The sequence below is a fragment of the Rasamsonia emersonii genome (assembly GCF_000968595.1).
Source record: "Rasamsonia emersonii CBS 393.64 chromosome Unknown ctg1118621760569, whole genome shotgun sequence".
Lineage (NCBI taxonomy): Eukaryota > Fungi > Ascomycota > Eurotiomycetes > Eurotiales > Trichocomaceae > Rasamsonia > Rasamsonia emersonii.
In genome coordinates, this window is record NW_013562901.1 from 1 (window position 1) to 27,150 (window position 27,150).

Below are 27,150 nucleotides of genomic sequence, written 5' to 3' on the forward strand. Positions count from 1 at the left end.
TGACGAGGGTATAGATGAGACTTCCTCGTTGGAGCGGATCGATCTAGCAGATGCCTTTCACTCCGAAGTGGGCCACGCCTTCACCACTGCGGACGATGATGTGAAGGCTACTAGCCCGGCGGCGGTTATCAACAATTACCTATGTGATTTGGACGAAGTTCCTGAAGAAGAGGAAATTAACACCTGGCACGGAACCACGGAAGTCGGCTCTCGGCCGTCGACGTCGCGGTCGCTTAACAAGGAAGATTCCACCCCAGCTGTAACGACTTCCGATCCCCCAGCAAAGGAATCCCGTGAGTCAGCGTCGGCCGTTCAGGGTCAGGCGTCATCCTGTTCAGAGGCTTTGATGTCTCCCACTGTGCCGCAGTTCTATCTGAACCTTGATGAATCCCCTGTCTCGCAGGCTGGAGATGCTAAAAGGAGACAGTCGGAGAGCAAACGAACCCCTGGCTTCGAGGCCTTCTCGCATTCTTGGGATGAGGATATCGATTATTGCTATGAGCATGCGGCCGAGGCCAACTGTGACTTCGACTGGCATCGTAACTCTATGGAGATACCGACAGTGGCGGTGGCCGATGTGTCTCCCACCACCCCGCAGACAGAGAAAACGGATGGGAACCAACCGATGTCTCCTCGTTCGCTGTCCCGCCTCCGCACCTCCGCTTCTGCTCCTGGAACGCCGGATCTAGACCCGGGTTCAGCTCAATCGGTGGTGACTCGGTCCCATGAGGCGGTTACCCCGCTAAGTGAAGGCGTCACCACTGTTGACCCCTTTGCTGCCCAGGCCCAGGTTTCGGATCACGGCGATTACTTCAAGCAGGTCGATTCCGATCTTCTGTCGGCTGCTATGGACAAAGATATGGCCCAGGATGCGATGTATGAAGAATTCCTTGCGGCTGGGGAGGACTCGGACCGTCATTTTGCTTTCTACCCTCAGAGCAGATCTCAGTCGGTGGATATTCCGGTCTCGCCTAGGAGCAGTTGTTCGCCGATTAGCAAATATAACTCGCAGGAGAGCATCATCTTATCCCGTGCGGCTTCCGTCGTTCGTAAGCATCGCTCCTCGACGTCCACGGCCAGTGTACCGGAACTTGTCCCGAGCGCGAACAGCAGTCGCGAAAACACAATCAGAGAGAGCACCGGATCTGTTGAGCATGCCATGTTCGGGCCGACTGCTGACTCTGTACGCCAAGGGCTGCCTTCTTACCATCGCCAGACCAGGAGCCTGGCTCCTGAGTTGGGCTCTTCATCCAATCTGAGAGCTACTCGGAGTAGCGGTAGCATTAATGCTGTTGATGTGCCCTCTCCCATAGCATCCCCGGTCCATGATAGGACCAAATCCGTGTCTGCAGTCGAGCATGAGACGGCGCACCGCACCCAGAAAGGAGAGGGGCCTCCATTCGCAGTGCGGATGCAATCCGCCCCGTTGGCACAAAGGAGGAAAAGTCGAGCTTCGTATTCGCTCTTCCCTGCTTCCATGACATCATCTCAACGCCGTTGAAGGTGGTTCCTGCACAGTGCTGGAGCCCGGCCCGCCTCCTTCAATATCAGAGATCCTGAATTTCGTCCTTCCTTTTCTTTTTCTGTTATGTTTCTTTGAATACCCGTGGCGGACGCCACATCTCGCCTACGACTTGACGACTTTTCCTTAGTGCTCTCTTTTTTATGCCTGCAATGTCTGTTGTGCTGTTTTTGTGCATCTCACATTCATTCGCATTTTTTTCGCATTTGCATTTTTGCACATTCTGTCATTTGGCATACATTCATTGGCGGGGGATTTAGCATTCGGGTTTCAAGAGAAGGGAGCATTCGCTTGGGTTTTTTCGTTCGGGTTCTCGCCACACTCGCTGTTTCTTTGTATGTTTTCTCTTCTGTATACACATGCATATAGATAGACTGGCGCCTGTGGAAGGATTACATCGGTAAGGCATTTTGGGACACGACTGCATGCTTGGCTTTCCACACCTGCATTAGCGGAGAAAGGGAAATCGTTGCATGGGGTCGGAGGGACTGACGGGGTCTAATACTTTTTTTTTCTCTTTCCCCCTTTTTTTCTGTTATATATTCTTTTTTCCATTGGACACATGTGCCTTTTTGTGCAGCGTATCTCTGAGAAAAAAAAATATCAGTAAAGTTATATATCACATTGTCTGCTCGCAGATATGGCTGCTATTACACAACACTGGGGTAAATCACGACTAAGTGACATAGTCTACATCTAGAACAGGATAGTTGCGCTGATAGAATCCTGTCTTCGAAACGCTTTTGTTTACTTGCACAATTCCTTTTGCTCTCTAAATTGCGTTGTTCTGTTTCATGTTGTTTATTGTTCATTCTTGGGTGACGTCGGCGAGGATCGCCAAAACAGGTAAGGCCAATCCGGGGAAGGCTCCTTCCAATCAACGCCACCTCGACCTTCGATAGAGAATAATACCCAAGACTCCGCTGATCAATCCTCTGATCCGCCAGCATCATCGCCTTTCCCCATGTTCTTTTCCTCCTGACATGTCGATTCACTTTGGATAATTTGTTCCTTCCTTCTCCCAGGGATTTACGTGCACGATGGCCTCCTCACCCTCTCAGGCCGTCGTAAAGCGTGAGGCCGATAGCGCTTTAATCGCCCCCCCCCCCACCACCCAAGCGGATCAAGCGCCCTTCGACCGTCCTGGATGAAGACACTTACACCGATGCCCTCTCCCATATCATCGCACGGGACTTCTTTCCGGGTCTTCTCGAGACGCAGACGAAACAGGAATTTCTAGACGCTCTGGATTCGAAGGACAAGGCATGGATTGCCAGCGCTGGGAAAAAGCTCGCCGAGGTCATGACCCCCGGCAGAGAAAGGGGTAGGAGAGGCGTGAGTATGACTCCGCGGGCTACAGGAAATGTCTCCGATACACCTACAACGGGATGGGGAGGGGATACACCTATGTCTGTCGCATCGGCACAGACAACCTCGACGAAAGACAAGGGACTGGATGTGTCGAATCTCAGCCTGAGTGCCTTTCAAGCCAAGTATACCAGTGAGGATAATGAGTCTTTCAACAAACTGCTCGACAAGCAGAACGCGAAGCGGCGAGAGAAGTATGCGTGGATGTGGCAGGGCAATAAGATCCTTTCTGCGCGACAGATAGCCCATCGGCAGCGCGAAGCAAAGCGGATCGCCGCCCAGGGCGGTAATCCGGAGGGCAGCGACAAAGACAAACAACTGACGTCTGATTTGGATGCGCGGCCCGCAAAACCGGACGCATGGAAGTCCCGCCCGGAGAACTCACTGATGTTCACTCCCTCTTCTATCGAGGACAGTTATGAGACCCTCCAACAGAAAGCGGAGGCTGCCTCTCGTGCTGGACCCAAGCAAGTGGTGTATAGCAACACACGGCTGCAGCCAAGCGCGGAGTCGGAGCAGGGTGCTGCGGTTCCCCCATCTCCATCTATTTCTGCCATCAAGGACGCGATCGCTGGACGACCACGGCCTACCGATTCGGAACCGGGTTTTACAGGTGGTGAGACGCCACGGGTGAATGGCTACGCCTTTGTCGACGAAGACGAGCCCGAGGCGGAGGACGAATCAGTATATGATCATCTAAAGCAACTAGCCACCCAGGGTGTATCAGCAGACTCGACGCCAAATCCATTCAGGATCCAAGAAAATCGGAGACGCGAAGAGCTGCACCACCGAATGGTCGAGCGTGTGGCACGAGCAAAACGGGCGGAAAAGGCGAACGCAATCCCCCGTTTCCCTAGCAGTCCTATGTTGTCGAACTTTGGCCGGACACCAGGTGGCGTGACGCCTGGACGTACTGGAAAGCCCTTAACGCCAGCTGCACAGAAGCTCCTGCAGAAAGTAGGAAGCACGCCTCGGCCATCGGCATCGTCTTCTTCTAATCTGAAGAACATGTGGACTCCATCCCCGAAAAGAACGAAGTAGATGACATGATAGACTATCTTGGGGCTGGGAATGATCATAGGAACGAACAGAACCACCTTCTCATGACGAAAATCCTTCTTGTATCAATTCCATGTATTGTTTAATACCCATGACTGTATTATATAACGATTGTCTTCCTTTCGTTTCTTTTTTATAGAAATACACAGAATAGCAAATGTGTATACGTTCCAGACAAAACATACATGCAGTACAGGCCGAATGAGAAGAGGTCATAACCAAACATCCACCAACAGTGCTGAATGAAAATGAAATGAAAGTAAAAACATTGAAATAAAAACATTCAAGGGTATCTATCCTATCCTATCCTAGTTCATCTATCATATCACATCCAACCACTTTACATAAGCACGATGCACAAAGCACTAAAAAAGACATGACAATGGCTGACGACAACGACAACGAAAAAAAAAGGTCTACAGGAATAACTCCCAAACCGACCAGAAACTGAAAAGAGTCAACAGCAAACTGACTGGGAGGTGATTCCGTCCCAGTTTTGAGCCCTTATTCAGGTAGTATGCCGCACCGAGATAGCTGCATGTGATGTCGCCGTTGGGATCGCGCCAGCCGTACGACATGTTCAGCCATTTGCCCGTCGGACAGCTGAAGCCCAGTGCGCTCGGGCAGGTGCGGACGAGGTCGTAGCAGAGATCCTGACAGGGTAGGATCTCCTTGTACGGGCCCGGTTTGATCTCGCTGTCGATGAGCGGGTTGCGGGACGCATTGGTTATTGGTGACTTGCGCAGGGGGTCGTCGTCAGGGAGGCTCGAGCCATTGAGGAAGGCCTGCCCTGCGTTTCGAGGCATGAGGTAGGAAAAATCGCTGGAGAAGTCGTAGCAGCGCGGGATGGTCACGGCGCAGAGCCACTGCTTGTATGCCGAGGCGCAGTCGTCGCAGTCCACCGCGAGGGAGTACATGGATGTCGAGGAGGTGTTGCACGGGATCAGAGAGAGGGAGTAGCTGAAGTTCTTGTACAGGGCGGCGGCATTCGAGTCGTAGATTTCACTGAGCTTGGCCAGGTCAAGAGACGGGTTCGATGGAACGGCATAGGCGACCTCGGAACAGAATGAGAGGTTGTAGAGAAGTGCGCAATTTTCATCTGTATAATCCAAACTGTTAGGGAATATCTCCAGACGAGAGACATAGGGAAGGAAAAAAAAAAGGTACGCACCAGATTTCGTCGTAAAATTCATCGGCCGCCAGACCTTCCCTCCGCCACCGACAACGCCGTTACCGGAGTCTGTTGAGTTTCCCTCCATGCCCAGAATTCCATAGTAGGTCGAGCTCCTGTTCAGACCCGTAATATAGAATTGCTCCTTGGGCTTATTCCCCAGCCCTCGGCTCGTCATCCCCACCGAGATGGCGTTGTTACCCTTCCGGAGTTGGGCCAGTTGGCTCAGAGCACAGTACGACCTCTCCAATCCACTGATGGCCGAATCGTTGACGTTATGCGCAAAGATGGTGAAGGGCGGCGTGATATGCATCCATTGCTGGTAGTTGGTTGAGTTTGGTGAGGACTGCGTAACGTTGTTGGTGACGAGGAGCGCCGAGTTGATATCGGAATCGATGAAAAACAAAAACGGATCCGTATCGTCGACGGAGTGAAAGTAAGCGTCAATTGATGCCGCAAGCTGGTAGTTGTAGATCCCCTTGTAAGCGGTGGTATTGGGAGCCGCGACTGCGATGTAGACATCCCCATCAGCGGCCACGGTGGCCCCCATGTACCCTGCATCGGCAGTGTACATTCTCTGATCAGGGCTGTCGATCCCAGGGCCGGGTTGCTGAAGCTTCTCCGACGTGGAAATATAGACCTGTAGCGGCGGGAGAGGTTCGTTTTGAGCGGCCTTAGGGTCGGTGGTGTTGAGATCCGGTTTCAAGCAGGTGTTCAACGAGACGTAGACGGTGGTTGACCGTTTTGAGAGGCCGTTCTCATCCTCATTCTCATCGTCATCCTCATCCCCATTCAGATCTTCCTCCCCCCGCCGTTTCTTCGAATCTTGCGTTGTGACTCCATCACTAGAAGTATTTGCAGGAATGTACGCAGGGAGTCCCGGCGTCGGGGGTGCCTTTGGGCCCAACACTGCCTCTTTGGGGAAAACCCACCACTGCGTTTCGCCTATCTTGATATTGCTCAGCTTAAACTGATTGTTGCCCAGCGCGATCATGCCGGCGGGCACCCTCCGGACCACGCTCGACTGCGCACCGTCCGCCTCATGGGTCGACCCTCCTTCTATCAACAACGGATACTCATGATCTTGTCGGATCACCGGGTCGACATCGAGGGCATACGCGAACCCACCCAAGTTCGAGAGGACGAAGTAATAAAGTGCGACAAGGAAGAGAGTCGCGGCGAACGTGGCAGCGAAACGCGACTGCAGGGGGGTGAGTTTGGGGAATTGCATCCCTTCAAGCAAGAATGCCAGCCCGGTACGCAGTTATGGGTGGGAGATAACATCAAGGACGAAAGAAACAGCTCAGCCGCGGAGGAGGATCCATTTGAGTGGTTGAGTTTCGCGAATTGGACGCTGAAGTTGTCGCTGTCGGTCACATCGCTATACTCCACATGGTTCATCGATGTCTCGGGCTAATAATAATTCAAGGAACCCGAGGAGCATCGACTGCGCCACAGCAGCGCCACAAACCACTCCGGACAGGCCAGAGTGCGTCAGCTAACTGACGACGCAGTTTCAGAGTGATCCTAGGAAGCATTACTAGAGTTTCGAATTGTCGCCAAGGCTCTCATGCCAGATGGATTACATCTCTCATATAACTAGATCCATTGCTCTACAGAGAATCGTCAACTGTACCAGAGCTGACCTCCAAGTCAGCATTGAAGGAGTGGGATGCGAGAACCCCACGACTCGAAACAGCAATTCCATGAAATGAAAAAAAGAACAAAAATAACCGAAACCAAAACAATAACAAACAGCGCTAAGAATAACGAGATACACGCTAAAAAAAAGGATCAATTTATAGACATTAGCATCTATACAAGTTTATACCAGCGTGCAAGGAACGTGCTGAAGATGATAATGAACCCAATGACCCCGACGATGCCAAAGAACCAACCGAGGCCTTCGCTGTCCCTGCCCGGGACGGGGACGTTCATGCCCCAGAGACCGCAAATGAGGTTCATCGGCACCAGAAGACTGGCAATGAGCGTCACCTTGCTCAGGATCTTGTTGACGTGGTTGCCCAGAACCAGATTGTTCACATTCAGCTGGGCTAGATAGTTGCTGTGGGATCGGCTCAGCATCTTTTCAAAGTGGCCCAGATTGGACATCATGGTGACGACGTGATCCTGAATGTCACCAAGATACAGACCAATGTCGCCGCGCGGCGTGACGGAATATTGCTCATTGCAGCGCTTGGAGAAGCCCTTGATGACATCCGCCTTGCCGCCCAAGAGGCGCATCAGGCTCATGACCTTCTTGCGCAATTCTCCAATCCGAGGCAGGAACGATTCAAAGTCATCCACGCGGGCAATGAAGACGTGGTCCTCGATGGCTTCGGATTCCACCTCTACCTCCCGGATGATCGGGCCAAAACTGTCGACAATGTCATCACTACGACAATGTTAGCATATACAGATCGTAAAGAAAAGGTGGTGGTAGTGGTAGCTCACATCATTGCATAACAGATCCAGTCGCTGCTGAGGGAGACATAGTCGCGCAGTTTCCCAATTCGCTTCCGGACATTGGCCGCGTGCGGATTCTCGGTGAAGGAGAACGACAGCACACCGTCGCGGTAGACCACCATGTAGAGGTTGACCGGCTCCAAGAAGCGCTCGCTCGTTCGGTCCATCTGATAGAAGGTTCGGAAGCAAACAAAGTAGTACTGCTTGAAGAGCTCGACCTTCTCGCGAGCCTCTTGGGTCATAATGTCCTCTGCCGTCAGAGGGTGGATGGAGAAGGCGCGAGAAAGCGCCCCGATTTCGGCTTCTGTGGGATTGAGGACGTCAAGCCACCAGACACCGCCATCCGGACCCAGTTGGAAGAGATCCCGGAAGGTGTCGCCAGGGAGAACCAAGTCGCCCAGCTCGGCCGCATGGATGGTGCTCTGGCACTCGGAAGAGAAGAAACTAAACCGGGTCGGCTCATTCTCATTCTGGAGGTTGTCCAGGAATTCCTTCTCATCCACCCCCTTATCCGCCATTTTCTCCAGGCCGTGATCGAGGCATTCCGACGAGGAGCGCTCCGGGCTCGACTCGTGGGTCACGACTTGTGGACCACCCGACGACGTCTGAGCCCAAGGCCGCAGGTCATGGAAACCTTCTGGTTCCGGCTCTGGGAGCTCATGCTGTGCTTGCGGGCGTTACGGCGGGGTTTGGTCTTCCGGTTCAAGGCCACAAACTCTTCCAATTCCTCGTAGTCAATGACGGGGATTCTGCTTGGCTCTGCATAGGAGCAACCACAGGCGCTCTCTGGGACTTCCAACCTGACGTCCCCCTGTTCCGGTCGGGTGGCGCTGGCATTGCTGAACGTCGGACGCTGCGCACGGCTGCCACCCGACACGGTACGCTGAAGGATAGTCTCCATATCAGGAGCGGCGTGGCTGTCCATGGTGTTGGCACGCTCACGGCGACGCGGATCGGCAAAAGCATCGACTGAATTGGGCGGAGACGGAGATCTGTTCGAAACAGACGACTCCCGCGAACGAGGCGCCATGTCCTGCTGGTTTCGGCTTCTTCTGCGGTGACGGCAGGACGGGTCCATGGACAGGCGTCTCGCGAAACAGTCGATATCGCGGCCGGACCGGTCATCGTCCACGATAGCCTGTTCAAAGTCCCGGGACATGGTGCCACTCTCCCGGAGGGCGTCTCGGACTTGCAGCAGGTCAGGACGCTCAACGGTTTCCGACGCACGGCCGAGGCGGGCCACGTTCTGCTGCTGCTGCTGGTGGTCCGGCAGCCCCCCTGGGGTAGCGTCCACCTGAGGCTCGGAATCCATCTGGAAACGATGATCGTCAAGCTCAGGGACTGGGGTGCTGAATCTCGTCAAGGACTTCTCAGACCTGGGGGTCTCGGACATGACGAAGGAATTGGCCTGCTGGGCGCATACAGAGCAGCGCTGTCGCGGAGGAAGCGCGAACACGCGCGAGGTAGGTTGAGTTACCCCAAAATAGAAGTGGATAGACGACTTGGGAGGGCCTCCACGATTCTCAGCCAGACCCCAGGGGAGGGCCTGGCAGGACGGCTAGATGCACGGATTCGGGGGCCCAAAATGGATGGCAATGGCAGAAGCAATGTTATGGAGGCCGAGTGTCGCCCCCGCAGAAGACCCGGAACTTTGGGCCCAGGAGAGGGTGGGCAAAGGAGAACTGAGAGCCGCGAAGTCCCGCCAACTTGACTGCGTGTGCGGACGAAGAGCGAAGACGCTCCAGAGTCGTCGGGGTTTTTGGTAGACGAGCGGAAAGGCGGTTCCGGATGCCTACCAATGTGCAGAGCGCAGAGAGACGAGGAATTCTCCCAATTGGCGAATGAAAAGATGTCGACAAGAAGGGATCGAGTCGTAGAAATGGACCGATTATGGCTGAATTATTTCTGTGCACGGTGTAGCGGAAGCAAAGCAGCGGTTCTGATGTCGACGGGGGTGGCGAAGAATTACACCCCCCGGGCAGGCCGAAGAATTGGAACGCGTCTTGCTGATCGATCAGACACAGTCCACACGAGACCAGGATCACAAACACAGAGGAATAAGAGTGATACGATTAACAGAAAAACACCATCAAGGTGTGGTGTGGAAGATGCGAGGGAGAAAAAAGAGGGTGGAAAAAAGCTCCGACAAGACAGTGAAAAAAAAAGCGCGGGCGGAGGGGTTGCTGGGCAGGCTAACGCGGCCTGTCCAGACCCGCCCAGCTGCAACACTCGACCAGGCCAAGAGCGCGCGAGATGCCACCTATGACCTAGTAATAATAATAATAATAATAATAATAATAATAATAATAATAGACCTGGATTGATATTTGATGCTCACAGCTGGCGATCCAAGACACGAGCCACGAGCACCCGGTGATTTCGATAATGGGGTGACCTGCAATTGTACGAGCATCTGTCAACGCCCATTTGAATCTCTCCACCACGTCGCTACCTTCTTCACTTTCTGGCAGTCGTGACTGAGAGGGAATTCATTCATGGCTAGATTTCTTGGCTCGCAACACCGCTGGTTTCTGGCTGCCTCTTACGGACCACAGTTGACAACACCGCGAGCTTCTTCGTCTCCGTTGCCACCATTCTTCCCTTGTCCACGCGTTAACCCGCTTCTCTCGTCTAGGGAGTCAGTAGATAAATTGAAATATTGATGTAAGCTGACATGCCGCCGCTAATCCCCTGTCCTCCCGGATGGGGGCGAGACGGCGTAGAACGTGCACGAGTGGAACAGCAGGGTTGGGCAGCAAGCATTGCAACCACGATTCTGCCTTCTGCATTCCTGCAGCGGTCTATTGAAGTCTAGCAGGACGGCTGCTCCCTCCATTGGCCGTGTCCGGAACGGGATCGCGCTGGATCTGATCTCGAAGTCTCGATCTGATCGGAATGCTGTCGCTTTTGTTCTCTTGCTCGTGAGCTGGCCCGCCATTGCCTAATCCGGAGCTGGCTCTCTCCAATCGGGGATCCCGACGGCCGCCGCCAAAGAATTTTGCACCAGCACAGTCAGACCGGCTGGGCAAACAGCGCTGCTCAGAGCGTCAGGCAGGGCAAAAGAGAATTGCGAAAAAGGGAGGGGGAAAAAAGGACAAAAAAAGAGCGCTTGCCTGTCGTGGCACAGAGCAATGGCTTCTTCCTCCTTCACGATCCGGACGCCCTGCTCGTCCGCCAACATCGGCCCGGGCTTCGATGTCATCGGCCTGGCCCTGTCGCTCTATCTGGAGGTCCACGTCACCGTCGACTCGTCCAAGACCTCGTCGCAACACCCGCTCAACTGCGTGATCTCGTACGAGGACCACAGCGGGAGCACCGAGGAGATCAGCCTCGACCCGGAGGTCAACCTGATCACGCGCGTTGCCCTCTATGTCCTCCGCTGCCACAACCAGCGCGCCTTTCCCGTCGAGACCCATGTCCATATCAAAAACCCCATTCCGCTGGGACGCGGCCTGGGGTCCTCCGGCACCGCCGTCGTCGCCGGTGTCACTCTGGGGAACGAAGTCGGACGCCTGGGCTTGACGAAGGACCGTCTACTGGATTACTGCTTGATGATCGGTATGTTGCAGAAATGTCATTCATTTTCGGTTCTATGCTGAGACTGCTGCTCCTAGAACGACACCCCGACAACGTGGCGGCGTCGTTATTCGGTGGCTTTGTGGGAACGTACCTGAACGAGCTCAAGCCAGAAGACGTGGCTCGTATCGAGATCCCTCTCAGTGAAGTCCTGCCCGCTCCAGCCGGTGGTGTCGACACAGGGGAAAGGCCCCCTGAGCCTCCGGTGGGCATTGGCCATTACCGGAAATTCGGATGGGCCAAGGAGATCAAGGCCATTGCCATTATCCCCGACTTTGTGGTGCCCACTGCCAATGCGCGAGACGTCCTCCCCAAGCAGTACTCGAAAGCGGATGTGGTAGGTTCCTTTTCTTCTACTCCGCGTTATCTGTCTCTTAGCAGACATTGACTTCAATCTCAGGTGTTCAACTTGCAGCGCGCTGCGCTACTCCCGGCGGCTCTGAGCACCTCTCCGCCCGACCCTGACATGATCTACTTGGCCATGCAGGACAAGGTCCATCAACCGTACCGGCAGACCCTCATCCCCGGTCTGACCGAGATTCTGCAATCGATGAACCCGAGCACTCAGCCCGGTTTGCTCGGGATCTGCCTCTCAGGTGCCGGGCCTACCATCCTGGCTCTCGCCACGGATCATTTCGAGGAGATCGCGAACCGCATCATCTCGCAATTTAACCGCAACAACATCTCCTGCAAGTGGAAGTTGCTCGAACCAGCGCAGGAGGGCACGACAGTTGAACGGGCGTAACTGCAGCCCGTATCATTCGTCCATCTCCAGATTCGAATCTGGTTTCATTCAGCCTGGATCCTTATACTATTACTGGACCGGTTGTTTTGTTTCGGGTTGGTGTATTTCTTGAGCAGATTCACGACTATTTTCGGGACTGAGTTTTATCGAATGATGAAAATTGTGATGAAGGGTCATGAAAATGATGAAAAACCCACGATAGATCATGTAAATAGGAAACACGACCTCATCTATAGAGCTCTAGAGGAGCTTTGTTGGAAACGGAAAGGGGGGAAAAAGAAAGAAAGAAGAAAAAAGTAAAGAAATGCAGCCCATTGATTGACTCTATTTGCATCGAATCAATCGCTAATATTTGCTAATGAGGCAGTCATTTAAATCAATAACGTATTGTACACATAAAGAGTTCTAGAAAGAAACACCTGTCCCGTCCGCTTCGCTCCAGTGCAAAACCCAACCCATCAATAATCATATCATATGCTCCTGCAAAAGAAAGGGGAAAAAAGGACAACTACATAATTGGTTGGTTTATGCAAAGTACGTAAGTACTCAGGCAGTCAGACAGATTCTCGAAGATGAAGATGAAAGAAAGAAAGGCCAGGCCAAAAATCTCTCTCTTTCGTACATTTCCCCCCTCTTCCGTCCGGTTCTTAATGAAAGTAAAATAAAAGTAACTTCACTCTTCTTCGTCTTCATGGTCGCCTCCAGCGTCAGCGCCAGCGTCAGCGTCAACATCACGCATCTCTTCGTCTTCATCCTGATCCTCTTTCTTGTCGGATGCCGCTGCAGGACTAGGTCCTTCTTCCTCCTCCTCGCTGTCCGATTCAACAACGCGCTTGGCGGCCCTGGCTCGGCTTCTTTCTTTCGCGGCAGATGTGGCGGCCAGCTCGTCCTCATCTTCGTCGTCGTTGAAAAGGTCGTCAGCTGCAGAGTCGGCGTCTTTGATGGCGGTGTCTCCTGCTTCTGCTTCGGCTTCGGCCTCTGCTTCTGCTTCTGTTTCAGGAGCGGGTGCGATTCCCTCATCGCTGTCTGACTCGACCACAAGCTCGCTGCTCTTGTATTTGTTGTTCCTCTCTTTCGCCGCAGACCGACGCTCCAACCGCCTCCGTCTCTTTGGCGCTCGTTCTTCCTCATTGTCTCCCCCCACGCTCCTGTCATCAGGCACAACAATATCCTCCTCTGCTTCCTTCTTCTTCCGCTTCGACTGTTTCTTCTTTCTCTTGTGCCGTTCTCCCGTCTCCTCATCCGTCGTGAATTCCGCAGCTTCTCTCGCTCTCTCTTCTTCGGCACGTTGCTGCGCAATCCGCTGGGTTTCCTCAACCATCCGCTGTCTTTCTTCCGCAATCTTTCTCTTCCTCTCCTGTTCGATTTCCTGCGCCTTCCGGACTTCTTCTTCGCGTCGCTTGATCTCGGCTTCACGGGCGGCACGAGCTTGTTGAAGCTTGAGAGCGTTCTTCTCCTCGTACTCCTTCTGGCTCTGCAGAGCACGCTCGAGCTGTTTGGTGATCGTGTTTCGACACATGTTTGCTCGTTGCTCCAAGGAGCCTCGCGGGTACGGAGGGTTTTTCACCTGAGCAAGACGCTCGAATGTTTCAATGGCTTTCTCCAGCCCTTCCGCCGCCTGCTGCACGTCCTGGGACGTTCTCTGAGTCTCTGGGAGACTGCTGACCAGCAGCGCAATCTGATTCTGGACAAAGGCGACGTTGAACTCCAAGTGGACTTGCTCCGGTGCGACGGCGAGAGCACGGTTGGCATAGTCGAGGGCGGTTTTCATGGCAGCGAGACTCCTCTCCTGTTTACCCTTCAGCCACCAGACTCGCCCCAGACAAGCTAAAATCTGTGCGTCCCGGGCCCGATCTTTCGACAGCGCCGTTTCATAGTGCTCGATTGACCGCGTGAACTGTCTCAGTTCTGCATAGACGTGACCAAGATTTAGATAGACACTGGCGTCCTTGATGGTGTCACGGACTTTCGAGAAGATGTGAACCGCAGTGGAGTAGTCCTTCCTATCATCGACAAGGGCGATGGCAATGCCCTGAGCGGCATAGGCATTCTTCGGATCGAGTTGCAGCGCTTTGTCGAAGAACTCCACAGCGCGTTCGTACATTTTCCGTCTCTTCTCTTTGTCTTGATCGGTATCACGCCGCATGTCCCGAGCAGTGAGAAGATGGACATTGCCCATTCCGGTCAACGCGTATCGATCATGCTTATCAAAGTGTTGCAAAGTATGCTTGTGATGCCGCTGCTCGTGGTCCTCCGCAAGGTTCGCAGCCCGCTTCTTCGATTTGCTGAGGTACCACCCAAAGAGAGCTCGGACTTCGAGATTCGTCGACTCGGTCTCATAGAGCTTCGCCATCTTCTTAGGTCCTTCGTCCGTAGGGCTCTGACGGAGTGCAATGTACGTCAACCTCGCGCTAGCCTCGGTGTAATCGCTATGCCGTGCGAGAAGCTCTTCGTAGACCTTTTTCGCTTCCTCTGGCTTGTCGAGAGCCTCGTGGGTGCGGGCAAGGTTGTAGCTGATCGTTGTGATCAGAGCATCCGTATCTGTACTGTTGTCCTCTTCTTTCTCCTGCCTCGTACAAGCATTCAAGGCAGTCTGGAAGAGTTCTCGAGCCTGTTCAGCCTTATCCGACTGATAGAGGAAACAGCCGATGTTGTTGAGGAGCTGCGGAGGCAAGTACTCGCGCAGGGCTGCTTTCATCGCTTCCGGGTCGTTGATATCCTCAGGCCGGTCTTCTTCAGGGATCTGCGCCATTTGCATTTCCTCCAGCTGGGTGAGACATTGCATACTTTTGTCGGGAGCCACCGTCTCGTACAACCGCGAAAGGTATACGAGGACAGATTCATCCGGTGAGATCCTCTTCTTCTCATCCTTCCAGAGAGCACGAACAGACTCGAAGAGGCTGATGGCCTTTTTGGCATCCGCGGATTTATCTTCTTTGCTCCCGCTAGCCTGAGCGGCGAAAACCTCCTCGGCAAGGAGTGCCCCCAACAAGATCATGCACTCCGGGCTCTTTGTCTGCTCGATGATCTTTTCTAGCCTGAACTTAGCACCATCGAAATCCTTGTTTTTGACTTGCATCTGCACGACACCAAACTTGGCGGGCAGATAGCCTTTGTCGCCACCACCCCGGGCCTGATCAGACCGATTGTAATACTCTGAGGCCTTCGCCGTCTGGCCTTCGTAATGCTCTTTGCGTGCCAGCAAGTACCAACCGTCGCTGGCAATAGGCATCACATCAGTTTGCTCGATAGCCTTACGCGCCAAAGTCTCCACAGTACTGTAGGACTTGCGGAGAAGGAAATATCCGGCGAACAAGGCACAGGTCATCGGATACTCCTTATCCAGCTTGAAAGCCTTTTGTGTATACTGGGTCATGGCCACCTTGTACAAAGACCCAAAAGCGGGATCGGTAGTAGGGTGGCGGGAGCTATCGTAGAGATAGTACACCGCAAGCAGGATGTTCGCGACCTTCGAGTTCGGATTCTGGGCATAAAAGTATTCCAAGTCAGTTCATATAGGCCGCGAAATTCACACGAGCTGATAAGGCTTACCAAAGCTAGCGCCCTTTCCCAGGCCACTTTCGCCTGATCTTTGAACCCAAGCTGCCACAGACAACAGCCGATGCCTATCCGTGGATCAGGGTCTGTCAGCCCCGGCATTTTTGTCAGAGCCTTCTGATAGCCCTCAAGCGCCTCGGCGTATCTGCCAAGACAGTACTGTGCTCTGGCATGGCCCAGAATGGCCATCACATTCCTTCCACCGAAAGCTTTGGACGACTCTTCGAAGCATTTCAAGGCTTGTCGCAACGCCTCGACCCTTTCCGAATTATCGACAGATCCCGGTCGCACTGGTTTTGGAGGGTACAGAGAGGCCCGAAGGAGAGAGAGGACGCCACGAGCGAGAAACAACGGAGGAAAAGCCGGATTGAGTCGGGATGCTTCATTCAAGGTCGAAGTCGTGAGCTGCAGGTAGTAGTCTTTGGTCTTCACATCGGAACCCTCAGGAGCCACTCTGGGCGCCTGACGACTCTTGAGCATCAACAGCCAGGCGACCCAACTCAGCAACACCAACTTTTCTTTTGTCGCACCATGGGCCACGGAGGCCAGACCCTTCTGGAGGATCTCGATAGCATGGTCGAGCTGTTTCTGCTTGGCATACGCTAGCGCGATGATAACCCAAAAGTTTTTGGCCGCCTTCTCATTTTCCAGAAGCGTGCAGAGTTCGGTCGGGTCATCTGGTAGGTCTTCGAGACTGACCTCGACCTCACTGTCAAAAGTCGAGGCGGGGATATCAATGGCAGACGGAATATCCGAGAAGCGCAGATTGGCCAGAGAAGTGTGAGAATTCAGGGTCTCATCGTTGATCCCGTTCGAGTAACCGTTCTGGAGAGGCGCCATGATGCCGACGTATGCGATGTATGGGGATCCACGCGGAAGGAGTCGCGGCGTCGCAAAGGGTTCAGTGTCGATGCAGAGGAATTAGCAGGTCATGGTCATCGAGAGAAAGTAGTGGGAAATGGAGGAGGAGGCACAAGTTCCAGAGACCAGAGCAGTCTCTGGCACATCAAAAAGGTGGTGAGATAAGTGTGAAGAAAGAAAGGCGAAGACAAAAAGAACAGGAAGCTGGCGCGGTGACTGCCAGCGGAGGGAATGGGCGGCTGGGCCCACCCGCAGCGCTACTAGCAGCTAGCCTGGAGCCGCACCGCCACAGACGCCACACTGCCTACTATTGTTGATTGATAGATTGATAGATAGATATTATTATTGTCACTCTAGCTTCGACATTAACTCATTCACATCGCCTCGTGCCTAGTATAATAGAAAATACCTTGTCATTCAGCCATCATGCAGTGAAGAAACAGAACAGACGAAAACGCTTCCAGTGCCTTGACCCAACTTCAGGAACTCCAGAAAAACCTCAGGACCAGTGCAACCCCTGCCAGGACTGCAAAAATTTGCCCAATTTCAGACCAGTGCGCCAGCCTGATGTCCGTCTCGACGTATCCGTCAGCGGCTTCCGACTGCTGGTCGAGCGTGCCCTTGGGGGAAATCGAAGAACCCAAATCCGAAGGGAACCGTCCGGTCTCAAAGAACTCCTCGAGGAGCTCATCCTTCTCTCTCCAGCGTGCCAAGAGCCACGCTTCGAAGTCCTTCTGGTCATCCAATGGGATATCGGACACGGCAAACCGTCTCCAGTACATGTTCACCGACTTGGGAGGTCGACCTTGTCCATAGGTTGAGCGCAGCGTAAAGTACTGATCGGGATAGCAACCCTTCCTGTTCAATGGTTAGTCACTTTGGTGGATTGTATACAGGGTAGGAATCGTGGGTGGACTTACGGAGGCCCTTCATAGGCAACCGTGCAATCGTACACCCAATCGACAGTGCCCTTGAGCTGCTGCAGACAGAAAAACAGGCCCGTGGTCCTAGGAATGAGCATGTGTCTGAGGGGCTGGATGCCTGCCTTTTCACCATAATTGTCGCTGACTTTCTTGGTGTTTGTGGACAGGTTTGTCCCTTCAGGGAAGATCAAGAGCCACATCGGATCCAGGGACTGCGATCCCGACATCGGACCCGAATGCTGAGTCTTGAGCTTCTCCAGACGATGCTGTAATCGAGGCTTGTCCAACTGCCACTTGCGGGCCATGAAGATGAAGCCGTAGAACATCATCCCCTGACCAATGATTGGGATGTACTTCAAGGTCTCCTTTAGGACGATGTATATATGACCATGCATCCGAGCCGTATAGCTGACCCACCAGAGATACAGCCAGTCGGTATATACCTGATGGTTCGCGATGAACACCAGGCGATCTGGAAACTCGGTTTTCAACCGCCCATCATCGGTCAGCTGAAGTTGGCCCCGCACAGACTCGTCTCCGCTGACTCGGACCAGAGTTGGAGCGCCCCATTGGGTGACGGTAGTGATGAGGACTCCAAAAGCCTGCTTCGTCAAGGCCATATAGGCGTAGTAATAGTCTTTGCTGATGAAGTACAGCGGAGATCCAATCAACTGAGTGGTGAAGATGATCACACAGCAACCAAAGAACCAGATGGCCAGGAGCAGAGAACGAAGCACCTGCATAGGAATCCCATGCTTCAGGCGCTGTTCTGCACCTTTATCCTTTCGAGGGAGTTTGCCAACACCGTTCGTCAGGCCAGAGGCCGACTCTGGTCTCCGTGCACGAACATCAGACATTGTTATAACGTCTGTTGTTTCCCCTAATATCTGTTTCTGCGGCTGGAGTCAGCGGTGTGAAAGGAAACGCATACATCGAGCGATGCGGTAGGCGGTGTCGTCAAGTTACTGTACTTGCAGGATGCCTGGCGGCCTTAGTGAGCCTGAGTAGCCATGTGAAGTCCTATTTATCGTCAGTTATAAGCGAAATCCCGCCAATATGGTAGACACTTCTTCTATCCAGAAGAATGGGAGAGTGTAGCTCGAGAAGAGCGGTGATCTCGTGGTCGATCCGCACTGGGCGCGCTGGATCCGGATGACGTCTCCGCCGTCTCCGTAAGGCGGTCTGCAGCGGGCCCCTCGAGGCCGGGGAGCTCACCTGCATCTCCGAATGTTCGATCCTCTTCTTCTCGCAGACTCATTCGTCTCCACGAGATAATGGGCGTATCTTATCGCCCTGGACTCATCGCCATCTAGTCGCCGGGAATCCCCCGCAAAGCACGTCTGCGCTTCTCCTTCTCTGAGCAATGGCCGCTTGGAACACTGGACAAGCTCGTCTTCGATCCTGTCGCGGCTTGTCCACACCAGCTGCGCATCTGATCTCCCCCTGAGGAAAGTTTTACGGTGTCCACAGCGTGATTTCTCACGATGCGGGCCACTATTGCTCGAATCCGTGAGTCTGCGCCATGGCGGATCTGGGGCTACCGGGCATTCTCTGTGTCCTCATGTCGCCGTGAAATAAGAGACATAGAGAATCTTCCTCCGCGTATCGTTCCGAAATATCAAGGTGTGCGTCCACATGCAGTCTCATGAAATCTTGTAATCCAGATTGCAGTGGCTAACACCGTCCGTTCTCGACTAGAATCCCGTGGGAGCGATCTCCTCTCCCTGCAATGGCCATCACCTCCGCGAAATATTTTGATCGTTAAGAAACAAAGCGCCCCGGCCGTGACTGGCTCCCTGATTGAATTTGTAAAGTAAGGGAGGATGGATATCCCTCCAATATGCAACTGGCTGCTAACGGTCATCCGTAGTCACATCACATCTACATATCCGTCGCTTTCCATTATCTTAGAACCGCAAACTGCGGAGGAAATTCACACCTCGTTTTCGTTCCCTATCTATACGACTACATCTAGTTCTCGGCTGTCTACGACGACACATGATAAGGTGGACCTGGTTGTGACCCTCGGTGGAGACGGCACCATACTACGCGCCTCTTCACTCTTTGCAACATGTCACAATGTGCCTCCGGTGCTATCGTTCAGCATGGGGACACTGGGGTTTTTGGGCGAGTGGAAGTTTGAAGAATATAAGCGTGCCTTCAGAGAGGTATATATGTCTGGTGCCGGCGTGGGTGACCGCGCTTCTGTGTTGGGCGAACCGATTCCGACGGCCGCCGACGAAGAGGCCGAATCACAGATGGGTCCGACGGGGTGGTCATCTGTACGAGGAAAGTCGATGGGTTCGACTCGGGGTGCCCGTATCTTGATGCGCAACCGCTTACGGGTTGGACTTTACACCCCGGACGGCAAACCGATCAACCCCCCCGGGCAAACCCATGAGAGCACCCGAGATGGACGAGTCTACGCCCTCAACGAGGTGCTGATCCACCGGGGGAAGGAGCCACACCTGGCCATCGTCGAGGTCTTTGTCGGAGGCAGATTTCTCACCGAGGCGGTGGCTGATGGCATGATCGTCTCGACCCCGACGGGGAGCACCGCCTACAGTCTGAGCAGTGGAGGCAGTATTGTCCATCCTCTGGTGCCATCGCTGCTGTTAACGCCAGTCTGTCCCCGAAGCCTGAGCTTTCGGCCCTTGGTTCTGCCATCCAGCACGCCCGTCACCCTGCGGCTGAGCCAGAAGAATCGGGGGCGAGAGGTGGAAGTGAGCATTGATGGCAAGAGCATGGGCCAGGGCATGTCGGTGGGGATGGAAATGCGCGTCTGGGACGAAGAGATCCGGCATGGGAAGAACGATTGGCGAGGTGGGGTCCCCTGCGTGATGCGGAGGACGATCGGGGTGACGGAGCCAGATGACGGATGGGTTGGCGGCCTGAACTCGCTGCTCAAGTTCAATTACCCTTTTGGCGCGGAGGCGTAGAGGATTTGTGGTCTATGTCTGTGTGTATGTATATATCGCATCGATGTTGGAATACCCCAAATGAATTGCATAGGGAAATTTCCCGGATGTGTTGGCCATTGTCATTATTTCCTCCCCAGGTGCACGATGTTCTCTTCTCTGTCAGTAGTCAGGTAGAAATCGCATTGGGTTCTCGTGATCGTGACACTTGCTCTCTGCAAGATGCGGTCCAGTAGATGCAGACTGTTACACGGAACCCTTAGCTAAAATGCACGAAGCTTCCGGGAGTCGATCCCAACTGCTGCAGATTCAATTCTGGCCACAGGGGCTTGACTGAACCAGGCGCACGACCATCCTGCGTCAACTCAACGTGGGATCCGGAAGTGTCAGCGGGGCACGAGAAAGGATTCGCGGGACGCTCTACAGACGTGTGACGCCGGGGGCAGAACTACACCCTCGTGGCGGCTGTGATGAATCATCACTAACGACGGACCATGCTGGTATGTTTCGCATGCCCGTTGATCCTCGCAGGATCTGGAGAGCCCCGTTGCATGCCGGCTAACTGTTGCATCTCAGCTGTCGTCTAGGCACAGGGAGCCCCAGCGGAACCGAAAGCTTCAACGATGGGCCGCAACTCCACAGGAAATCCACGTATCGATTCGCTGCTGGCACCTGGTCCCCAGTTCCAGGGAACGGAGGGGTGCTTTTGCATGGCTGCACCAATCGATAATGCCGGATCGCGCAGGATTCTGCCGGAGACTCGTGGGCGCCGCAAGGGGCTCGCGCAACGGAAGGGCCGTGGGTTCTGTTTATCTTCGGCGGCAGTTCACGCACATTGCTTGCAGCTTGGCAGATCGCATCTCTTGTCGACACTACTGCAGACAGGAGTCAGTCTCATGCTCTTGCTGCGTAGAAATCTGGGTTTGGCAGCCCTGTCTGGCCGGATGCAGCAGCCCACCTGCGCTGCGGCAATTTGCCGCTCCTCGGGAGAGATCGCCCCTCCGTCCCCAGTCGCTGCCAGAGAGCAAGATGGCAGCCGGCACCAATCATGGAGTAATTCGCTGATTAGCCGTTGTCAAGGAGTTCAGATGATTGTAATTATCCCAGCATCCATCCATCAGCCACCTCCTCGTCCGATTGCTGCTATTCTCTGAAGGCCCGCGCTCAGGTCCCAGCTGCCTAGCTCGCTGTAGTCAGTGGCCGCCAGCACTCGCTAAAGGACCTCCACTGCCAGTCAGGCCGGTTGCCAATGTCTCTGCTCGACCGACTCGAATTGCTTAGGTAGGAGATCTCGACAGCGCCCTGGCTCCACTGCCCAGTCGATTCGGTGTGCCCCCGTCAACGGCCACTCTCCCCCAGAACCTCTCCAGGGTGCCGTTGTTGTTGTTGTTTTTCTAGCAAAACAAAACCCTCAGGGGAGCGATCAAGCACGATTCTGATCGCCAGGCGTTTGCTGCTGCACTGTGGTTGCCATTGGCACGCCTTCAGCCGCTGTCTCTGTCCGTCCTGCCAGTGGCTCCGTGCGGGTGAAACCTCACCTCCTCTCGCCCGCCGTCTCCTTTCCATCCCCCAGCGCTCTGTCCCCCCGATCCAGCAAGCAGCATCTCGCTGTCGTCCCTGCTGGTGACGCTCAAGCTCTATCGTCCCTGCTGTCCGCTGCCAGAAGCTCCCGATCCAACCAGGCGTCTCCCTTTCTCCAGCTTTCTCCCCACGTCGGAGATTGCTCGGGGTGTACAGAACAGGCGCTGTCCTGTCAACCCTCCCTAGGCGAGGTTAGCCCAGCACCCCTCCTCCCCTGTCTTCCACCAGCATTCCAGATTCACCATCTTGCATGGATTACTATTGTGTCGTGCGTCAAAACAATAATGATTTGCATTCACTACTCTCACGGCTGGTCCAAAGGAACAATGTGATTTTCTGACCCATTGTATATACAGTGCTTCTCGCCTCTCTTCGCCCTCCCAGTCTTCTCCAACCCCCAGTCCACCCTTGCTTGTTATCGGAAAAATTATTTGAATCTGCATAATATCTAATCGAGAATCTCTGGCTGCCCCACGATGGCTTCCTCTCATGGAAAGTAAGTTGATCTGCTCCCCGGTTGGTGTCTGTTCCAGGAGCAGTCGGGTCTCTTTTCTCCCTTCGAGTTTTCCTCGCCCGCCTGCCTCCTTTTTTTTGCCATGGATCCAGTGTCCGTTCCCTCGCAGCTGCAGAGTTCATCGTTAACTCCATGGCAGTGTGTATTCGCCTGAGCAATTCATGAACCCGGGACCTGCTCCTCGCCCACCTGTTGACCGTCCGCGTCTCGCGACGACACCGACCAGCTCAAGCGTCGCCACGTCGTTTAGCCAGATGAGCCTGAACTCGCCAAGCACGCCCACTCTGTCGATCTTTCCCAATACCAGCTCCAGCAACGTGTCGACGAAGAGCAGCCAGAACGGTCAAGGCGGTGTCGCCGTCATCAAGGAGGGATATGTGCGGTGCAAGGAAGACAAATTCTTGGCCGGCTGGAATCAGCGCTATCTGGTTTTGCGGGAGCATCGTCTCGACTTTCTGAAGAATGAGACGGGCAAGGTGGTCCTGTCCATTCCACTGTCCACTGTGACGGGCGTCACTCGCTCCGAGGATACTAAGATGGCATTCGAAATCACTCGCCTTGCCAATCCGAAGGACGCCAATTCGAAAGCGGCGATCATCAATCGGGACGTGCCCACCAAAACCATCACCTGTGAGGTCAAGACCGATGACGAGATCTATGACTGGATCGACAAGATCTATGAGCGCTGTCCAGGAATGGGCGGGGTCAGCAATCCGACCAACTTTAGCCATCGAGTCCACGTCGGCTTCGATCCCCGGACCGGAGCCTTCGTCGGTCTCCCGGCCGAATGGGAGAAGCTCTTGACCGCGTCGGCGATTACCAAGGAGGATTACAAGAAGAACCCCCAGGCCGTCATTGAAGTGCTGGAGTTCTACTCGGATATCAAGATGCGCGAGCAGAATCCTCAATATTATGCGAATATGGGCCCGGCCCCGACTGGACCAAACTCCTCCTCTTCACAGCTTGGATCTGGCAACTCGGTCGCTCCTCCCAGGCCGCCGCCTCCAAGTCCTCACCAACGATTGGACCCCGGCCCGGCGGCCTCTCAACCTCAGCGCAAGACGTCGGATGCGGACCGCACGCGGGAGATTGCCGAGCAGGAGCAACGCCGTCGGATGGAGGAGGAGGCCCGTCGGATTCGTGAAGAACAGGAGCGTCGGGAGCAAGAAGAGTACAATGCATCCCTTCCCAAGACCCGTGTCCCCATCGCGAAACAGGAACTGGGAGGTTACGGTGCATCTGACGATTCGTCCATGAACAACCGATTCAATCCCAGTCGGCCTGCTCCCCAGGCGCCGAACCGCCAGCAACCTCCGGGCGCGAAGCAGATCACTGCGCAGCGCCCGGCACCATCCCCTCCCACTGCCCAGAAAACGGGCGAGTCTGCTACTGGCAACGGGCAGTCGCGGACTCCTGGTTCTCGGAATGATCAAAGCCCAGGTTCGCCGGCGAATGATCCTCGGTCTCAGACATCGGCCACTCGTGCCCAGAACAACAATGGCACAAAGCCGGCGCAACAGGCGCAGGGTCCTCCGCCCGCCCGCCTCCCGGCTCCGGTTCAGCCAGTCAAGCCGTTGAATATTGCCAACAAGCAGACGGCGAACAAACAGGCCGTCCCTGAGGCTGTCCGTCAGGCAGAGGCGGCGTTGACAAAGAAGGCTGAACCGCGGCAGAAGGAGGTGCGGATGTCGAATATGACCGAAAATGAGGTGATGGAGAAGCTGAGGTCGGTTGTCTCCAAAGAAAACCCTAATGATTCGTATAGCAAGCAGCGTAAGATTGGACAGGGTGCCTCCGGTTCCGTTTATGTGGCTCGTATCAAAGAGAACGCAACGTCGCCCGTGGCACGGGAGCTTTATCGCCAGTATGGGCCCCGGGGACAGGTCGCAATCAAGCAGATGGACCTCCGTAGTCAGCCCCGCAAGGAGTTGATAGTCAACGAGATCATCGTCATGAAGGATAGCCAGCATGCCAACATTGTCAACTTCCTCGACTCTTTCTTACAAGAACAGAGTCAGGAGCTGTGGGTGGTGATGGAGTTCATGGAGGGTGGTGCTTTGACTGATGTGATTGACAACAACCCCGTCATCCAGGAGGATCAGATTGCTACTATCTGCCTCGAGGTTGGTTTTTTTTTCTTTCTCCGGATGGGAATGAGGTCTTGCTAATCGTCTTTTTATTAGACCTGCAAAGGGTTAGCTCATCTGCACAGTCAGAACATTATTCACCGTGACATTAAGAGCGACAACGTCTTGCTCGACCGTGTTGGCAATGTCAAAATTAGTGAGTCATTTCGATTGACAGAGAGGAAGTAATCGATCGTGCTGACTATGTCATAGCCGATTTTGGCTTCTGCGCTAAGTTGACTGAATCGAGGAGCAAGCGTGCCACCATGGTTGGTACTCCCTACTGGATGGCGCCAGAAGTCGTCAAGCAGAAGGAGTATGGCCCGAAGGTCGATTGCTGGTCTCTTGGCATCATGGCTATCGAGATGATTGAGTCGGAACCGCCCTATCTCAACGAGGAGCCTCTCAAGGCGCTGTACCTCATTGCGACGAACGGCACTCCGCGCCTTAAGAAACCAGAGAAGCTTAGCAAGGAGCTCAAGTCCTTCTTGAGTGTTTGTCTCTGCGTGGATGTCCGCAGTCGTGCCACTGCGGAAGAGCTTCTGTCCCATGAATTTTTGAAGATGGGATGCAGCCGCGCCAGTCTGGCGGAGTTGCTCCGCTGGAAGAAGAATGGTGGGCAGTGAATAGTTGGCAGTTGACGTGCTGAAAATTGCCAAGTTCAAGTCCTGCGCGTCTTTTCTCGATCGAGGGAGACGCGTCTTTCTGCGGTTTCAGGTCCCTATCTATGTCCGCAACCACACTTGCGCCTTGCCCTGTTGTAAATTCTCTCGTTATTTCAACCTGTGACTTGTATTGCGAAACAGGTTGGTCGGCACGATATCCCAAATCAGGTGTGTTGTCTCTCTGCAGATATGGCGTGGGTTCAGGCGTCTCAACTGGTTTGCATCGGATCTCGACTTCTTCATAAATACCCTCGTTTTGTCAAACAGGCAGGTCATATCAGTCTCGACAGTCTCGACGTTACCTGCCTCACCGTGAAAAAAAAACAGCAAACGACATACCCCCTCTTCGTATAAAAATCTCGATCTCGAATGCCCGTCCGTTTGGCATGTGGTTTGTTCTAGTTTCCGCTAATCTTTTTGTGTTTTTCTAATCACGACATTAATGATCTACCACAAACTCATGGCGAACATAATGTATGCACGCAGGCAAGTTTATCAGATAGAGCCGGAAATAAATGAATAGGTAGTCTTATTATCCTCTTTAAAAAAAAAGTAAATAAAAAAAACAACTTATCCTTTAAACCGTATTAGGCGTTCACTCATTAATATCCCGTCTCATCAGTATAGTATTAGTATATGGTACAGGTACAAGGGACAAGCTAGCTAGGTAGGTAGGTAGCTGAGCAAGAATAATTGATATACATACGTGTTTTTTTCTCCTCCTCTTCTTCCTCTTTCTTGTTTGTACTAAACCAAAGAAAAAAAAACAAATCATGTCATGCCCCGCCTGTCTGGCTATCCACCACTCGATAAGATAATCTAGATAATAATCTAGATAAAGTTGTCAAGTTAGTTATCAACCTAGCCCGCAACAGCAGCACCCACTGCGGCAGCCAACTAGCCGAACAAGATCCCCTCAAGGATCTGCTCTCCTTCCTCGACGGACCAGTGACCTGCCTCCGAGAGACGGCGTTTCCACTTGCTGCGCTCGTCCTCGTGGAGGTCTTCCCATCGGCGTGCGTTTTGGCGCTTCGACAGTTCTTCCGCGTCATCGTTATTATTATCGTGGTGTGTTGCTATCTCCTCTACAGAGATGGAAGTCTCGTCGTCATCGCCCGCGCGGACGATGATGGTTGGATGAGGAGCGATGGTGTCTTCGGCGCGACGACGAGCATGGAGGAGATCGCGGAGTGATTTCTGAGTAGTAGTAGTAGCAGCTGGAGTAGTCGTGGTAGTAGTTTGCACCTGGGGCACATTCACCAAACGAGAACTGGGCAACCGATGCTCGAAGATATATGGCCTCGCGACCTTCTGCCTGATCCCCTCTGGTAGCCAGTCCGCAGCGCCCAGGTAGGCAGGCGTGCCGCCTCTGATCTCGGTAAAGGCCTGGAGCAGGAAGCAGCTGATTGCAATGATGACGAGCGCGACGAAGCAGCTGTATATCGTTTCCCAGGTCTCCGACGGTCCCGGTGACTTGAGGACATACCGCGGCGTTCGGGTCCGGCCGTCCGGGAACGGCGAAAGCGGGAATGTGTGGACCACGACAGTGTTGCCCAGGCTGACCGATGCGAGTTTGACGTATTGCGGAAGCACGGCCGATGTGACCGGGTGGGCGGGAGGCTGGAACGGCGCGAAGCAGATCTTCGTCATGGAAAACGGATGGACATCTGTCAGTGTCCTGTACCGTTCGAGTTTGCCGTAGCCCCCCTTCTTTTTAGGACTGTACTCGATCGTAAAGACATCGATTGACTGGTCATTACCTGCCACCGCGATGATGTACTGTCGTTCTTTGTCGGGACTCTCGCCGAGATCGCAGACATCCAGACCCAATCCTATCTTCATGGATTTGCGCAGCTTCTTTCGCTGGCTGACCTTCCCAGAGGCGCTACCATCTGAAGAAGGCAAAGAGAGTCTGACCAGTTCACAGCCAGCGCGGTCCGGTGCATTCTGGAGGAGAATCAATGCCTTTGGTGAGAGAAAACGGAGGGCTCTGAATTTCGGTCGCGTCTTCGCCTTCTTCCCTCTGGAGTCTGGGAAGGGCATCGTGTAAACCTGCTTGACTTCGGGTGCGGCCTCGGATTTCCGTGAGGGTGAGAT

General features: G+C 53.9%; 7 protein-coding genes across 7 annotated transcripts; 4 read left to right on the forward strand and 3 right to left on the reverse strand.

Annotated features, from left to right (window-relative positions):
- Positions 1 to 16: 16 nt before the first annotated feature.
- On the forward strand, positions 17 to 1,501 carry T310_7615 (uncharacterized protein; the record flags this gene model as incomplete). The annotated part of the gene is made up of 1 exon (XM_013469585.1): positions 17 to 1,501. A coding segment is annotated over one exon (1,485 nt), but the record flags the coding sequence as incomplete, so codon positions are not given.
- Positions 1,502 to 4,365: 2,864 nt separating this feature from the next.
- Positions 4,366 to 8,979, reverse strand: T310_7616 (CorA family metal ion transporter; the record flags this gene model as incomplete). The annotated part of the gene is made up of 5 exons (XM_013469586.1): positions 4,366 to 6,321; positions 6,877 to 6,935; positions 7,019 to 7,515; positions 7,575 to 8,056; positions 8,221 to 8,979. The coding sequence occupies 5 exons, from the start codon at positions 8,977 to 8,979 to the stop codon at positions 4,366 to 4,368; spliced, it is 3,753 nt and encodes a 1,250-aa protein (XP_013325040.1).
- A 1,738-nt stretch (positions 8,980 to 10,717) lies between these two features.
- T310_7617 (Homoserine kinase) lies at positions 10,718 to 11,907 on the forward strand (the record flags this gene model as incomplete). Its single annotated transcript, XM_013469587.1, has 3 exons — positions 10,718 to 11,144; positions 11,201 to 11,499; positions 11,563 to 11,907. 3 exons carry the CDS (start codon positions 10,718 to 10,720, stop codon positions 11,905 to 11,907), a joined length of 1,071 nt encoding a protein of 356 aa, XP_013325041.1.
- A 673-nt stretch (positions 11,908 to 12,580) lies between these two features.
- Positions 12,581 to 16,305, reverse strand: T310_7618 (RNA polymerase II transcription elongation factor (Ctr9); the record flags this gene model as incomplete). Its single annotated transcript, XM_013469588.1, has 2 exons — positions 12,581 to 15,391; positions 15,460 to 16,305. The coding sequence occupies 2 exons, from the start codon at positions 16,303 to 16,305 to the stop codon at positions 12,581 to 12,583; spliced, it is 3,657 nt and encodes a 1,218-aa protein (XP_013325042.1).
- A 500-nt stretch (positions 16,306 to 16,805) lies between these two features.
- Positions 16,806 to 18,106, reverse strand: T310_7619 (Acyltransferase; the record flags this gene model as incomplete). Its single annotated transcript, XM_013469589.1, has 2 exons — positions 16,806 to 17,184; positions 17,247 to 18,106. 2 exons carry the CDS (start codon positions 18,104 to 18,106, stop codon positions 16,806 to 16,808), a joined length of 1,239 nt encoding a protein of 412 aa, XP_013325043.1.
- A 627-nt stretch (positions 18,107 to 18,733) lies between these two features.
- On the forward strand, positions 18,734 to 20,188 carry T310_7620 (NADH kinase; the record flags this gene model as incomplete). Its single annotated transcript, XM_013469590.1, has 3 exons — positions 18,734 to 18,758; positions 18,921 to 19,062; positions 19,120 to 20,188. 3 exons carry the CDS (start codon positions 18,734 to 18,736, stop codon positions 20,186 to 20,188), a joined length of 1,236 nt encoding a protein of 411 aa, XP_013325044.1.
- A 2,036-nt stretch (positions 20,189 to 22,224) lies between these two features.
- T310_7621 (Non-specific serine/threonine protein kinase) lies at positions 22,225 to 25,014 on the forward strand (the record flags this gene model as incomplete). Its single annotated transcript, XM_013469591.1, has 4 exons — positions 22,225 to 22,244; positions 22,402 to 24,385; positions 24,479 to 24,545; positions 24,602 to 25,014. The coding sequence occupies 4 exons, from the start codon at positions 22,225 to 22,227 to the stop codon at positions 25,012 to 25,014; spliced, it is 2,484 nt and encodes an 827-aa protein (XP_013325045.1).
- Positions 25,015 to 27,150: the final 2,136 nt, after the last annotated feature.